Source organism: Sinohyriopsis cumingii, chromosome 5, assembly GCF_028554795.1.
Source record: "Sinohyriopsis cumingii isolate HCF-2022 chromosome 5, ASM2855479v2, whole genome shotgun sequence".
NCBI lineage: Eukaryota > Metazoa > Mollusca > Bivalvia > Unionida > Unionidae > Sinohyriopsis > Sinohyriopsis cumingii.
The window spans coordinates 136,947,633-136,964,409 of record NC_142965.1 but is presented as its reverse complement, the minus strand read 5'-3'; the positions used below and the strand labels follow the sequence as shown (position 1 = coordinate 136,964,409).

General features: G+C 34.5%; 1 protein-coding gene across 1 annotated transcript in view; it reads right to left on the bottom strand.

The window, feature by feature from the left end:
* The window catches only part of LOC149800321 (sorting nexin-32-like), a 67,469-nt gene that overhangs the window by 12,101 nt on the left and 38,591 nt on the right, over positions 1-16,777 (bottom strand). Inside the window, exons 9-13 of the mRNA XM_089959908.1 lie at positions 11,890-11,974; positions 7,142-7,181; positions 5,409-5,495; positions 3,192-3,281; positions 2,292-2,357 (exon numbers count right to left, since the gene is read on the bottom strand). Coding sequence (XP_089816034.1) covers positions 2,292-2,357; positions 3,192-3,281; positions 5,409-5,495; positions 7,142-7,181; positions 11,890-11,974 — 368 coding nt within the window. The remainder of the gene's footprint in view (positions 1-2,291; positions 2,358-3,191; positions 3,282-5,408; positions 5,496-7,141; positions 7,182-11,889; positions 11,975-16,777) is intronic.

The window sequence follows — 16,777 nt, the reverse complement described above, 5'->3', positions numbered from 1 at the left end:
TGCTAATACATGTACCAGTGATCTTTAAATGTAAATGTGATATAATGTTTAATGACAGAAATATATCTTGATTGCTACATAATTTTGTTTTTAGATGAATGCATACATTATTTTAGCTTAGAACTATTAATAAAGAATAGAAGTGACTGTGGTTATTGTTCTTTAAATTGTTTTGAAATGGGACCTTGGAAAATGGTCTTTTTGTACGAACCTGTTATGAGAGACCACTTGTCTCGAGAGACCGTTTTTTGCTGGCAGAAGGGGTGGTCTCTCACAACAGATTTTACTGTAATGTTGGCCCCTTTTCTAACTAAAGATTTTTTGTATGTGCTATCTTTTATCTTTATATTAGAATGTCAATCATTTTTTATTTCTAATTTGAACTTTTAATTGGCACTCTAAAAGCCAGGATTGTGCTGCCAGATTGTAAACACGACTTACCTATCCACCTACCTACCTAGTTTGACAGGCCATAAAAGACATAAAACAATTATAAAAGATTATTCTTCCTACAGTATCAAAGTAGTGGTACTGTAATGAATTTAGAAAACCGAATATTAATGCTGTTTTCATATTTTATTTACCAAAAGAACGGTCTTAAAATTTGCTCAAGATGCCATTTTCTTGAAGCCAGGCTTTGCTCACAGGTTTAGATAAACTTTGGAGTGACAAAAAAACACAAAATTTCAACAAAGTTACTGAATCATGAAACAATAGTCACTTCGACTGCTTTTTGTTGTTGTTTTCGGTTAAAAGCCATTTCTCAGCACAAGATAGTCTATACCTGGCAGCAGTATAAGTGGTGGAGGAAGAATCTAGAAAAACCACCAAACAAAAGGAAGGTACTGGCAAATATTCTCACATACCACTACTGGCCAAGCCCATGACTTGAACAGGGGTGAGATGGCAGTGAACGGCACAGGCAAGCACTTTAGATAACTTTAGATAGGGCCTCAACCTCCTTTTTAAATAAGGATGTAGAACTTATCACTATGTGACAACTTACAAGATACATTATTTAAATTAGGTTAGTATCCATAACACATTCTGAAATTAACGAGCTGAATACAAAAAAAAAAAAACCAAGCTAGAAAAAGATCAAATATAAGTCACATAAAGTCTGTTCTGTTAAAATGGTGTGGCACTAACAGAGATGCATCTCATCATCAATTTCATGATTCTAGCCTGAGAAGTGAACATCAAACACAAAATTTAACCTAACTTAGTGAAGTATAAAATACAGGTCATAATAACCTCCTACTGAAACCAGAGAGTAGTGTCAGTAAAATGTGAAATACAGTATATGTGTAGCAAAAAGAGGGACGTATACAATCATCTAGTTCAATGATTAAAGCATGAAAAGTAAACACAGCAAATTGAAGAACAGTCAGTGAAATATGGGTCACAGTGACCTACTTTTTTAAGAAGAGATGTAGTATTCATCAAGATGCATCCTCTCATTAAGTTTCTTGATTCCAAGTACAACAATGCCAATGTCATTATCAGCTAAATTCAAACACTTAACATTAGCCAGTAATATGTGAAATGCAGGTCACCATGAGGCTCTTTTGTTGCAAGAATACGGTACCAACAGAGATGCATACAATCATAAAGTTTCTTGATTCTACCAGGACCAGAGCTTGAGAAATAAAACAAAATTTAAACAAAGTAAATGAAGCAAGAAATATGGGTCACAGTGGCCTTATATATATAAATTATTTGGTGATGAGCTAAATGCAAAAAATTACCAGAAACAAGTAAAATGTAAAATGTTGCTCACGTTGACCTTTATTTATGGTAACATGGTAACAGTGTGGTAGTAGCACTCATATGTTTAATTCTGTTATCAAAAGTGACAACCAAAAAGGTATACATTGTCACCATACCATTAAAAGGATCTCACTGTGACCTACTAATTTTAGTAACCGTTCACATGCATGTACATATCAAGTTTCAAGAATCTAATAAAGTAATCTAACCATAAAAAAAGTATATTCGTGAATGACAATGCCACATGCAGTTAACGACACAGACACTTATGAAATCAGTTTATTGCATCAGAATGACACTGGGCTATAACACTAGTTCTTCTACACTTTTTTGCAGACGAGCCAAGTATTACCATAAGAAAAAGTCACGGTGAAGTGAAACATGACCTGTGAAGACAAGTGCTGCTTAAAAATAGTGTATACAATGGTCTTAAGAACCCTGAAAAAAGTGGCTATCGGAGTCATATGTTTGCCAAGATGAAGACAATAAAGGCTGGTTCAATTTTGAATATTTATGCATACCTCATTTCTTGCTTGTTCACAGCAGTTATTATATGCCTTCTGTGCAGTGGTTTGGACCTCTTCAGCCTGGATGTAAATCATATTTAACAGTTATAGTCATACACCGAAAATGTACATCCTTAGTGTGCCAAACCTATTATAATCATCATGACTGTACATCATCATTATATAATAAACCAAGCTGTTCTTAACACTGTGTATAATTAAGGATACTATGTTGAAGTATCTGCCATATGTATTCATTTAAAAGTCCCAGCGCAAACTGCACAAGCCAAAATCTGTCATCATATAATTGTGCAAGCATATGTGTGTCTATGCAGTTTGTTTGAAGTAATCAGTAAAATAAACAATAAAGATTTTTGTATTGGAGTTTGTGACATACTTACTGCATTGCAGTTTTGCAACATACTTGCTGAATTCCAGTTTTGAGACATAATGTTGTATCTATGTCTACTTCACATGTTTTTGGTATAGGATTTTCAATGACATGCCTATTTCATAGGAGTTTTATTTTAGTTTTATTTTACATACTTGTGGTATAAAAGCTTCACTGACACTTGGCTAATCGTTTTACTTTAATTACTACATGTGAATTTTGTTGACATACTTGTACACTTTCATTGACATATATGGGATTTTCAAAGACATACTTGTACACTTTCATTGACATATAGAGGATCTTCAAAGACATACTTGTACACTTTCATTGACATATATAGGATTTTCAAAGACATACATGTACACTTTCATTGACATATATAGGATCTTCAAAGACATACTTGCTGTACAGGCTTTCCATTGACATGATGAATAGGAGTTTCACTGACTTGCTTATTATTTAGGAATTTTAATATTTCCCTATGTCGAGTTGTCAGTACAATCCAATATTAAAAAACTTACTGCTTGTTTCTTCTGAGGTTTGGCCTTCTCCAGAGCCCTATTGGCATCCTGGTAGTCTATTAGTAGACAAGTTCTCCTAAACAACATCTCCTGAAATGGGAAATAGAATGGAATTAGGTCTTTATAATGCCTTGCATATATTAACATTGTTAAATACAAAAGAAACAAAAATGTATGAGTTAATATTTTTTCATATTTGTTTATTGTTTGTATTGTTTATGTGTGAAATATATCTGCAAATATTTTTCATGTGCAAAGAGTACATATTTTTCATAATTAAATGCTGTATGAAACAATTTTGTGACATATTGTACTAAGGGAAGCTTTTCGACTGAAAGGAAAAGAAATTGTGCTTATAATCACATTGATTGATCTATGATAGACCTATATACATACATCCTAGCCTATTCAGAAGGTCGTTTTGCTGACTCAGTACATTATATGAGGTAATATCCAATAAATTTAAAAAACTGATTTTCTATGTACAAAGTATTTTCCCCATAATCCCTGTAAATACTACATAACATGTATCTTGTCTTGGTGTTACAGTCAAGATTTCTGAAATTTTGCATCAAATTTGGGTTTCTTAATTGGCAGTTAATCCAACCTGACATCTGACATCATTTTAGAATTATTTTACTCCATGTGGCAAGAAACTCCACTTTATATTTTACTTTCTTCATTCTGCCATTCACACTGTACATTCATTCACATAATGTATGAAGTTGAAAAGAATCAATAATTTTCCACCCAGTCATTGCCTATAAGCTCACCTTACAAAAATGGACCAAAATTTCTGCATAGACAAATGTGAGGATAGGGCATGAATTGCAGAACCCCTCTAGTAATAATAATAATAATAATAATGAGGACTTTGTATAGCACCTAAACTTTAGAAGCTCTAAGCACTTTACAACATTAGACAACACTTATATATAAAAAACATATATAATGATATGATTACAAACACAAACTCCATGAAATTAGAAAACATAGAAAAAACACGCTGGGAATATTTAAGGTAGGAAACATTATTACGTCTTTAAGTTTGTTCTTGCAGTTGAAATAAGTGAGTTTTGAGAGTACTCTTGCATGTGATCACTGTGTCTTTGTGTCTAAGTTCAGTGGGCAATTCATTCCATGTTGCTTGGCCCTGGTATGCAAAAGAACGCTGTCCATATGACTTTGTTTTCATAGTGGGAATAATGAGTATACAATTGTCAGAAGAGGAGCATAAGCATCTTGCTGGTGTGTACACATGGGTGAGGTCGGATAGGTATGTTGGACTAGAGTCCGTCAGTGAAATGTAGCATAGAGAACAAATTTTGTGTTTGATTCTGGATCGAATGGATAGCCAGTGTAGGGTACGTTTATTTGTTGCTATATATAATAAGGGGGATTTCTAAGCATCCTATTGTATTGACCTAAATTAGCATATTTTGATCAAAATGGTATTCTTACTATTTTAATATCTTTTGTATTCTTATTTATTCAGTTTATTATAGCAGTCAAGTGCATTTTCATATGAGTGAGTTGGAACTTGTTTGTGGGAGTTCTTATGCATCACTGGTATCAAACTGCACAAATGCATACATTTTTTTCGTGATTTGCATTTGTGCACCCTGGTAGCATCTCTGATATACAGTATCAATGGTTACCATAGAACATGGTGAGTGTATTCTCAGGCAGGTTTGGATGAATCTTCTATCCAGATCTCAGGAGTGTCCATCAGGCCAGTAAATGATATCAGACTAGTGATTTGTTATACATTTTTTCAAAACATTGTAGTAAAAACATTTCACTAAAGAATGTATATATTACTGACTTGTATCAATTTTCAAATTAAAACACCTTCTCTCTAATAATGAATTTTAGCTGGGTCACCAACATTCTCAGTTGTAAATGGACTGGACTCACAATTAGATGAATGCAGGTTCAAATCCAATCATTTGAGCAGACTGAGTCAGCCACAATAGCACCCTTGGACAGGTAATTTACTCCTATTTCTTTACAATGGTATAATGTTTCAAGTGTCACTGTAATGTAAAACAACAAAATGAAATCAAACCAAATCAGATTATCTTCAGCGTAGGTAGTTGGGCTACCAGCTGATTTTAAAATTCATCAATCAGTCCCTATTTTGTTAAACGTTATTTTTATGCAGAAATGTCAAACTCTCGAACAGAACCGTCATTATTCTTCTGCTGAAACCATTACCTTTACAGAATCCATGTATCTTGCATTCAAGTCAAGTTCAAATCCCAGCGTCTTCTCTGCACTGGCTGACAACATTTCTAGACCATGCTGAATAAAAAGCATACACATCAGGGTTTTGCCCATCACATTTTCACATATATAATGTCAGATATGGTATAATTTTAATTTAGAACCAGCTAGACATCATAAGAAATCTTTTGGGGACAACCACAAATTCATGACAATCTATACAGGAGGGAAACAGACCAGGTTTTCTAGATTTTAGGATGGCAGTCAAGACAGCCACTTTGGAGGTTGTATCAGTATGACTTTCATACAGGGACTGCTTTATACTGAAAGTATGTTAAGTTTATATATCAAAATGTCAATAAGGTGACCCAATCTGGAGAAATAGCTTCACATTTTGGCAGGTCACAGTGGCATAATTTTCTATTAGGACAAACTACATACAATGAGAAGCATTTCAGTGAAAACCACATATCAATATGACCATCCAGTTAGAAGAATTTGCCATAACAAGATTTTTACAATGGCCACAAAGCCTGCCATACAATATGTCAGATCAACATTATTTTCCAATCTGTACTAATCAGACAAGATTGGAAAACTTTTTTGGTGAAAACTTCATGTAACTATGGGCATCTGTTTAGGAGTGATAAAAAGATTTGGCAGTGATGATGGAAGTCTGATTGGTACCATTTTCATATAGGACCAATTAGACAATCAAAAATCTTTTAGCAAAAAAATCCATGTAAACACAACCATCTGTTCTGGAGGATTGGTAATAACTAGAAAGTCATCCTTGAGATCATACTGCATGTCAGATTAGCACCATTTTTCATTTAGGACCAGCTACACATCATATGAAGAATTTCAGTGCAATCCCCATGTCAATATGACCAACTGATCAGGTGTGTGATTTGATTTTTAATGCAGCTTTAACAATTTTTAAGTCATATCGCTATGTCTGCAGTGTGGCAGTTTATAATTATGTCTAGCACTGGGGCAGCATGCCACAGACATGTAGCATCATATCCCACCCATTCACATTATCCCAATACCAGGCCGACCAGTCCTAAAATTAACTTTTTAATACTGAGTACCAAGTGAGGCAGCTACTAGTACCATTTTTATGTCCTTGTTATGACTTGACTGGTGTTCGAACCAATGACCTCCCGCATCTGAGGTGGATGCTCTAACCAATTAGGCCACCAGAGCAGTCACCAACCGTTATTGATAATGCAAGATTTTTAAGATGGTTACAATGGCATATTGAATGTTTCAAGGCTATTTTGATAGGCACAATTTTCATTGTGAAATAAAATGGCAGGGAGCACCATGTTTACCTAAAGTTTGAGTGCTTATGTGTGACGGCAAAGAAGGTTGCCAATTTCTGCTTTTAACTTAACCATTTGCACATCTAAACAAAATCAGGGTTTTATTTTATTATTTCATGGTTGCAACAAACATATTTGGTCAGTGTATCAAAAGCACTCCAAGGAAAAAAAAAAAACTGTGCTCACTAACTATCATTGCAATTTAAAGTTTGGCACTTAAAGATTATTAGATTTTTAACAAAGTAGATGAATCAAATCAAAGTTAAAATTCAGATTTTCTGTAAAAGGTTGAAAATTAATTCTATGGCATTAAATCTAAAATTATTTCAATTGTAACAATAACAATTAGGCTTCCAACAATTTTCTTCAATATTTGAAAACAACGAATAGCTTTACCTTGGAATCTTCTGTAGCTCTTGACAAAGTTACTAGTAATCTGCAAAAAAAATACCAAAATATAAAAACCCATCAGAAATTTCCTTCTCAATAATACTGCATGAACATACATAAACATGAACCAAAAGCCTTTCAGCACATTATATTCAAAGAAAATCATCCTTATTATTATTGCTAAACATACTTAATGGGGTCACATGTGGTGATGGATATAAGCTGAGGAGGAAATAAAACTGACTTAAGTTAAATCTAAGGTTCATGACGGAAATAACATAATCAATAAAAAGCAATGGCTGAATAACCAAAGTCAGATGAATGGTACGAGAGGTCAAAGGATGGTGCTATGTTACAGTATATTCATCTAATACTTTTCATTATGGCATGGACATTAAACTGCTATTACTTATACCCAAATTAAGGGGTCAAAGGTTAGTAACTGCTAATACTGAACGCCCAAATTAAGGGGTCAAAGGTTAGTAACTGCTAATACTGAACACCCAAATTAAGGGGTCAAAGGTTAGTGCTATGTTACTGTATCTTCATTTAATACTTTTCATGACTTAAGTTAAATACAATATATCATAATTCATCTAATTTCTTTTAAGTTGACTATTGTTCTTGTTGTAGGGTTTAACGCCATTTTTCAGCACACGATAGGCTATACATGGCGGCCAGTATTATTTGTGGAGGAAGAACCCGGGAAAACCCTGAAAAGAACCACTGACCCACGAGAAACTACTGGCAAGCTTTCTCACATATCCACATTAGCCGAATCTGAGACTCGAACCCATGCAGACAGAGGTGAGATGGCACTGATCCGTAACGGACAGCGCTGTTGACCACTCGGCCACTCGGGGCCCTTACTATTGTTGTATTAGAAAAGATGAGATTCCTTGAAAGTCATTCAAAATGAAACCCATTTCTGTGCTTAACCAAATTTCATTGAAAAGATCTGTGTCAGATTTACAGTATCAGACTATATAACACATAATGGATTGCATGTACTGCTGTAAACATTTACAAAACATGGAGTATAGAAATGCTTACCATGTATTTTTGGCTTTTTATGGTGTAACAGATCAATTACGATCATTATACATGAAAATACTTGTTTATATTTCATGGAAAGACTGTGTACATCAAAATTAGAATTAATCAGCAGCTCATACAAGTTATAGTATGCATATAGAATTTGATGTCATAAAATAAGTGTTACGTTTGCCTAAAATATTCGTCTTTCCTGAAATTGGCAACAAAACTTAAAGCTGGTAAGTAGGTCATTTGCAGTCAAAAACAGCAAGATAACACTGACAGGTATTTACTTGATTATCAGTAAATAAATTTAAAAGCTAATATTTTACTGCAAAATCCTAAGGACATTTCCAATTTACCACAATGTGGGTGTCATGATTAATTACCAACAAAATGCCCTGCTGTTCTGGAAGAGAGACATCACTTGCATTCAGTTTATTGCGAAAACATAACTGTGCACATTCAAAATCATGCCATGAAATAATAAATTAACAAATTATTCTTCACCATGTTTGGACGTAACATTCATAACATAAGTGTTATGTTCCCAAATTGGATAACTTTTATGCCAATCTTACAAGCTGACAAACATATTTGATGCTGTGTGGAAAATACATGCACTTACCTAATTTATTACACAAATCATAAAAAGACAGCACCAACAGAATTTATGACATAATTTTCAGAATTTTTTAAAATCAGTCTGACATCAGAATATTCCATCTCGGATTCTTATAAAATATCAGAAGCAACTGGTAAAATAGCCAACAGGGTCTACATCAAGTGGTGTTTATTTTGCAACATTTATGGAACCCATTTGCAACAGCCTCACAACATACAACACATGCTTTTTTACTGATTGACTGACAAAAAGGAAATATGCCTAGATTCTTAATTATATCTGTAAACAAGCATTTGTATATGGAAATTTTGCTCTGAAAAGATGGAGAATAGTATCGATCAATTGGTTATTGTTCTTGTTGTTGTAGGGTTTAATGCCATTTTTCAGCACAAGATAGGCTATACATGGTGGCCAGTATAACTGGTGGAAGAAGAACTGGCAAGCTTTCTCACGTACCCACATTAGCTGAGCCTGAGACTTGAACCCACACAGACAGAGGTGAGATTGCAGTGATCCGGAACGGTGCACGCTTTAAATCACTTGGCCACTCGGGGCCCCTAGATCAATTGGTAAAACAGTAAACTTATATGGTATTTTCCTTTAAATCAATTTAGAAATGGTTTGAGTGTCACAGTTGATTTTTAGGAGAATTTCAGTGTTTCCAGGCTCTGTTCAAGCTGGATAACCAGTCTAGATTGTGTCTAATCCATTGTTTTCAAAATAAATTTTTTAAAAATTATATGTTGGATTTAGGACAATTTCATAACAGTATTTCTTTCAGAAAAAAAGGAGAGTTGTCATGTGCAACCAAACAAGTAAAACCATCATGTTAAGTGCCTACAGAATAACTATGATGTGGCATGCACCCCTCTGTCCCAGTCCATGCAGTGATAAAATGTAAGTGGGTTTGACACCACATTTCTTCCATAAAAACAAAAACAAAAAGAACAAATCAATGGTAACAATTTATAAGAATAATAGAAAATAGAAGAAAATGACCCCACATACATCATTTGTCTCAGATGAAATTAGACCATGCATGATCCTACAAATGTCACATGAGAAAGAAAAATTCTTTCATAGATGTAACAAAGGAAATCAAAATCTAAATTACCCAAATTAAAAATGCTAACCGAATAAAACTGCAAAATAAGGATGAAAAAATTTCTATCAAATTATTGTGAATCATTTAAGTTTCTGTTCATTCAATGAGAGAGGTCTTGGATGTTTTATAAATCTTTGGTACTGAAGCAAACACGGCATCCTGTTGCATCTCCAACCATTTAATGATTATAGTTTTCATATACTGATCTTCAGGATCAATATAGTAAGTAAGATTGGCTCTTTGGTGCCTTTCTTATCACAAATTCACAATATCATTTGGATATTTTCATTCATGCTGGGAATATTGTATGACAAAGATCTCACTGATATCTTATGTTACATAATTTTCTGAACCAAACATAAGTTAATTTTGCACAGAGTAGCTATAACGAATGATCTCAATTGATGTGGAAATAAAGTGCCCCTATTTGGTGTTTCAAAATAAATGAGAATAAGCAACTTACAATTAGTACAGAATTTTTGGAAAACCATGTCTAAGATGTAACACTTATTTTATGAAATTCTGTACCTTATATTATTGAGAAACATAATGTTAATTTCTTTTAAATAATTTTTTTTATACATTTTGTGACTTTTGAAAAATGACATTTGCATCAATACTGAAACTTATGGGTTTGAGAAGAGGATCTATTGTTTCCATGGATGGGTCACTGTTTGTGTGGATTGGGGAAGGGATCTATTGTTTCCATGGATGGGTCATTGTTTGTGTGGATTGGGGAAGGGATGTATTGTTTCCATTGATGCATCATTGTTTGTGTGGATTGGGGAAGGGACGTATTGTTTCCACGGATGGGTCATTGTTTGTGTGGATTGGGGAAGGGACCTATTGTTTCCATGGATGGGTCATTGTTTGTGTGGATTGGGGAAGGGACCTATTTTTTCCATGGATGGGTCATTGTTTGTGTGGATTGGGGAAGGGACGTATTGTTTCCATTGATGCATCATTGTTTGTGTGGATTGGGGAAGGGACGTATTGTTTCCACGGATGGGTCATTGTTTGTGTGGATTGGGGAAGGGACCTATTGTTTCCATGGATGGGTCATTGTTTGTGTGGATTGGGGAAGGGACATATTTTTTCCATGGATGGGTCATTGTTTGTGTGGATTGGTGAAGGGACCTATTGTTTCCATGGATAGGTCATTGTTTGTGTGGATTGGGGAAGTGACCTATTTTTTCCAGGGATGGGTCATTGTTTGTGTGGATTGGAGAAGGTACCTATTGTTACCATGAATGGGTCACAGTTTGTGTGGATTGCAGAAGGGACCTATTGTTTCCATAGATGGGTCATTGTTTGTGTGGATTGGGGAAGGGACCCATTCTTTCCATGGATGGGTCACTGTTTGTTTGGATTGGGGAAGGGACCTATTTTTTCCACAGATCAGTCATTGATTGTGTGGATTGGGGATGGGACCTATTGTTTACATGGACGGGTCACTGTTTGTGTAGACTGGGGAATGGACTTAATTTTTCAACAAAAGGATCATTATTATTACTTGGGTCTGTTAATTTGTGGTTAGTGGTACACAAGAAATACAAATTAAATTGTACCTCACAAAATGTACATAATTTACACAGTCTTGAATTGTATCATAAAATAAGCTAAAGAAGATGAAATTTCTTATAAAGAACCACCAATGTATGGTACCCTCCAGCCTGTGCTACAAGTGTATTTAATGTGAGCAAAATCTGACCAAGAATCTAATGATACATAACATTTCTATGGTGATGTATAACCTTCATTTTCATATATTTTCCCACTAATATTGAGGTTCTTCTAACTTTTCACAGATACAAATATATTATTTGAAATAACACTAATGAAACTTAGAATCAACAGTTTACTTTCCAAATATTTGTTTTTTTAAATAAAAATATCAATAAATGATTTGGTTAATTACGATCACTGATAATATAAATAAGACAAATATTAATTTTTGTTACTGAACATTATTTAAAAAAATGTGTATACCTATTAACTTTTATGGATTCCTCGTCTCTGTTGAGTCCAGAGAAGTTTAATGCGGTTGACACATGCTCAAAACACGTTCCTAATCCTGTAATAAAAAATGTAACATGATCTTGTATAGTAATGACATGTGATACAGTAGACTTTGGAATTAAGCCATGAAAGGTCCCTGATCAGGGAAAACATTAAAATGCCCAGAGAACTTGAAATGTGTACATGGAAAGTGTATGCCCCATTAGAGTGACATTCTTTTGGTGGGAATGTGCTGACCAATATGCATGCTCAATCACAATGACATGCTGTTGGTGGGATGATGCTGACCATTAAGCATGCCCTTTGACAGTGACACAATTCTGTGGGATTGAGATAACTAATATACATGCCCCATCACAGTGACACACTTTTGTTGGATTGTGCTGACTAATATGCATACCCGATCACAATGATACTCTTTGGTGCAATGGTGCTGACCTTATATACATGTCCCATCAGAGTGACACACGTTTTTGGGAATGTGCTAACCATGCATGCCCAATCACAGATGCTCTCTTTTGGTGGGATGGTACTAACCAATATGCATGCCCCATCAAAGTGACAGTTTTGTGGGACTGTGGCCTGCATACTGAAACCACTTCTAAGCATGGATAATAATGACATTTATTTAGCTATATCACTGCCCATTCGAAAACTTTGATAATAAGATGTATGTATGCCAACTCACATACCCACTTCAATGCTTTGATAATAAATCGCATTTATTTAGGCATATCAATGCCCACTACAAGCTTTGATAAGTGTTTATTTAGCTATATCAATGCCCACTCCCAAACAAGTGCATTTATTTAGCTATATCAATGCCCACTCCCATGCCTTCTACCAAGCTTTGATAATAATGGCATTTATTTAGCTATATCAATGCCCACTCCCAAACAAGGGCATTTATTTAGCTATTTCAATGCCCACTCCTAAACAAGGGCATTTATTTAGCTATTTCAATGCCCACTCCCATGCCTTCTACCAAGCTTTGATAATAATGGCATTTATTTAGGTATATCAATGCCCACTCCAAGCTTTGATAATAAGTGCATTTATTTAGCCATATCAATGCCAACTCCCATGTCTACTACCAAGCTTTGATAACAATGGCATTTATTTAGCTATATATATTTCCACTCCCATGTTGACTCCCAAGCTTTGATAATAATGACATCTATTTAGCTATATAACGATAAAGGCATACTGAAGCAACATTCCAAATCTGAAGATGGTGTAATAAAATGATACTGGAAAGAGGAAAGCAAAATGCTTGAACTCTTAGGATTTGGATAACCATACAGAAAGACCCACACAAGCTAAAGTGATCACCATGTCAAGCTTCTGCCGTTGCCGGCTCAACAAGACTACACCTTACCTATTTTGCATCCATAAATGATCAAAGTGATGTCAAGCAGTTGTCTTTGTAAACAGAGGGAAGGAAACCTAGACCCCAGTCAAAGCCATGCATAATGGGCAGGTGACTAATGACCCTTTCATGTGTTATAGTAGGTATCCATCTTTCATCAGGTGTTAAAGGGAAACATTTTGATCTTACTAAATAGCTACAGAATCAATGCACTAATATTCAAGTTTTTCTTTTAATTTTTACAAGAACTCGTGCAAGAAAAACTTCATTTTCACTCCTTTAGTTAAAATGTTGTTTAAATAATTATATATAAATTAACAAGATTTTAGATGTCAGAGAAGCACTTACTTTGGAAAAGGCAAAATTTGTTTGTTGGAAAATTATGATATTCTATGTATGGTCATTACAGAACTCACACATTAGAACCCTATTGATGGCAGCTATACATAATACAGTGCTCACACATTACAACCCTGTCAATGGCAGTCATACACAATAAAGAACTCACACATTACAACTCTGTCGATGGCAGCTATACACAATACAGTACTCACACATTATAACCCGGTCGATGGCAGCCATACATAGCACAGTACTCACACATTACAACCCTGTCAATGGCAGCCATACAGCACACCATGATATAATGAGAAAACCTAATATTTATTTACATTACAGTTATAAATATACCACAACATACACTTAAACAGGTAATTTTTAACAGAAAAATGAAAATGGAATACATAATTAATGTAAATAGAATGGTGAATGAACACAAATGAAATTTAGAATGAATACAAATGAAATGCAGAATGAATGCTAACAAATGATAAACGGAATTTGAAGAAAATTGAGAGGGCAAATTAAGATCACAGAAAATAAGTGCATTTAATTAATGGATCTTAAAATTATTTCCTTGCTGATTCTAAAATTCCATGGTCAAAAACCCTTTCTGCATGATAATCCTGGATCCTTTTTCACACTAACAATATTTTACCCCTTACCAGCTGATAGCATTGTTCCTGTCGAGGCAGACATAAAAAAACAACTGTCAATGATGTGATGATATCTTTGTCAGTGGTTATATCTAAATAGTAATTGTCTGAGCCAAGTTTCACTTTATGGGATTGAACACCATTGTTTAGCACATCATATACATGGCAACCACCAGGGTATTTAGTGAAGGATGAACCACTGACCCATTAGAAGCAATTGGCAAGCCTTTTTGTATACCTACATTGGTCAAGCCAAGATTTGAACTCTCATGGACACAGGTGATGTGATGTGATGTGATTTTTCAGTCATATCGCTATGATGTCTGCAATGTGCCACTTTATATTGATGTCTAGCACTGGGGCATCATGCTGCAGACATGTAGCATGATGTCCCACCCAGTCACATTATCCTGACACCAAACCGACCAGTCCTAACACTAACCTCTTAATGCTGAACGCCAAGCGAGGCAGCTGTCTGTACCATTTTTGTAAGTCTCCGGTATGACTCCGGGATCAAACCCATGTGCATCTGTGGCAGACGCTCTAACCATTGGACTACCGAAGCGGTCATGGACACAGGTGAGATGTGTGAGTGATTTGTAAAGGTGAGAGCATTAGACCACCTGGGGCCCCTTATTTGAGCAAAATAAAAAAATAAAAACTTGTTGACAAATACTCTACCACTATAATGTTCACATGTACTGCAGGTGTAATTATAATTCCAATGATGTCGTTTGCATTTCATTCAGCCTCTATTTCATCAAACACACTTCTGATAAGGTAAGACAAGAAAGCTACGGTTCTCTGCCATCAAAAATCTTGAAAATGGAATAAACATCTTTAATAAATGCATTTCCATTTTGTTTCAAATGAGTAATCATGACAGGAAATGATGGAAGTGATAAGCACAAAATCAATAAGAAGTGGCAAAATGAAAATGAATTGAGAATGGAATGCAAATCAATGAAAACATGGTAATATTACCTGTTTCACTGTCTGTACATAATGAAATGGGATCGATGATTATACCCATCTTTTAACAGGGATTGTTTTATAACAGACAGCCTTATAGTGAGGGAGTGCTGTACATCCATATATGACATGGAATAACCAGGCCTAGAAATCACAAAACACTTGAGCCTTAGATGTTGTTTCAATCAATAACAATTGATATTACTTTTACATGATTGTATTTGATTGGCTGATTTTGAAAACCCAACCTAAACTCAAGCTCAGGAGTTCAAAATCTTCTGGCATGGTTTCAAAAACAGTAAATAATCACACCAATGAATTTATGTAAGCTACTCCTAATGATTAGGTTGAAAAATGTATTTATCTGATGGTTTCAGAGGCCTTTTCTGACCCATCAAATTGAAAATAAGAAAAGCTATCTTTCTTCAAAAGGTCCACTATTTGTTGTACATGTGAATGGGCAAGATATCATAAGGACTGAATTGTACATGCTTGTCTTATGAGGCTATAGTGTGGTGGATCATTCAATGAATGAACAATAATCTGCAGTAGTATTTACACTGGCCATTACTATAAAGATGGTCAAAGACTCTTACACCTGCTGGGTAAATCTGGCTTTCTGGGGTGAAAAAAATAATTGAGAGCTTCAGAGGCCGATTTAAAAATAAATACTTTGAAAATTTAACATAAACAAAACTAATCCTGAGTTCATATTGTCGTATTATAACATGCTCATTTTTTCATGACATAAAATAAAAGAATTTATTCCCTGTTAATTCCAATGAAATGATTTTTAAGCGAACCTTTCTTTTACTATACATACCTTGATTATTTGCATTAATTTCTTCATTTATTGCTTTTTAATTGCTGATAAGTATGAATGTATTAACATTTATGCCAACTCTAGGTCAAGCTTAGTGACAAGTATGAATGTATCAACAATCATACCAACTCCAGGTCAAGTTTACTGACAATCATAAATGTATCAACAATCATACCAACTCCAGGTCAAGCTTACTGACAATTATAAATGTATCAATGATCATACCAACTCCAGGTCAAGCTTACTGACAATTATAAATGTATCAATGATCATACCAACTCCAGGTCAAGCTTACTGACAATTATAAATGTATCAACGATCATACCAACTCCAGGTCAAGCTTACTGACAATTATAAATGTATCAACGATCATACCAACTCCAGGTCAAGCTTACTTACATGTATAAATGTATCAATAATCATACTCTTATGTTATGTGATTAGGCTCGAATAAACAGTAACACAAGAAAGAGTGAAAACAACAAGTTTTAAAAAATATGATAATTTATTTTCCTGGAAAAATTCTGTAAAAATGAAAAAATAAATGAACTTATGGTTTTAAGAATCAAATCCAAAAATAATCCCAGAATAAAAAGTCCTAATAAAAAAATGTTCTAATGATTTCAAGTTCAAGTCCCACCGAAGAATCCAAGATGGAAGACGATGAAGTATGCGATAATCTGTAGTGTTAAAGTCTAT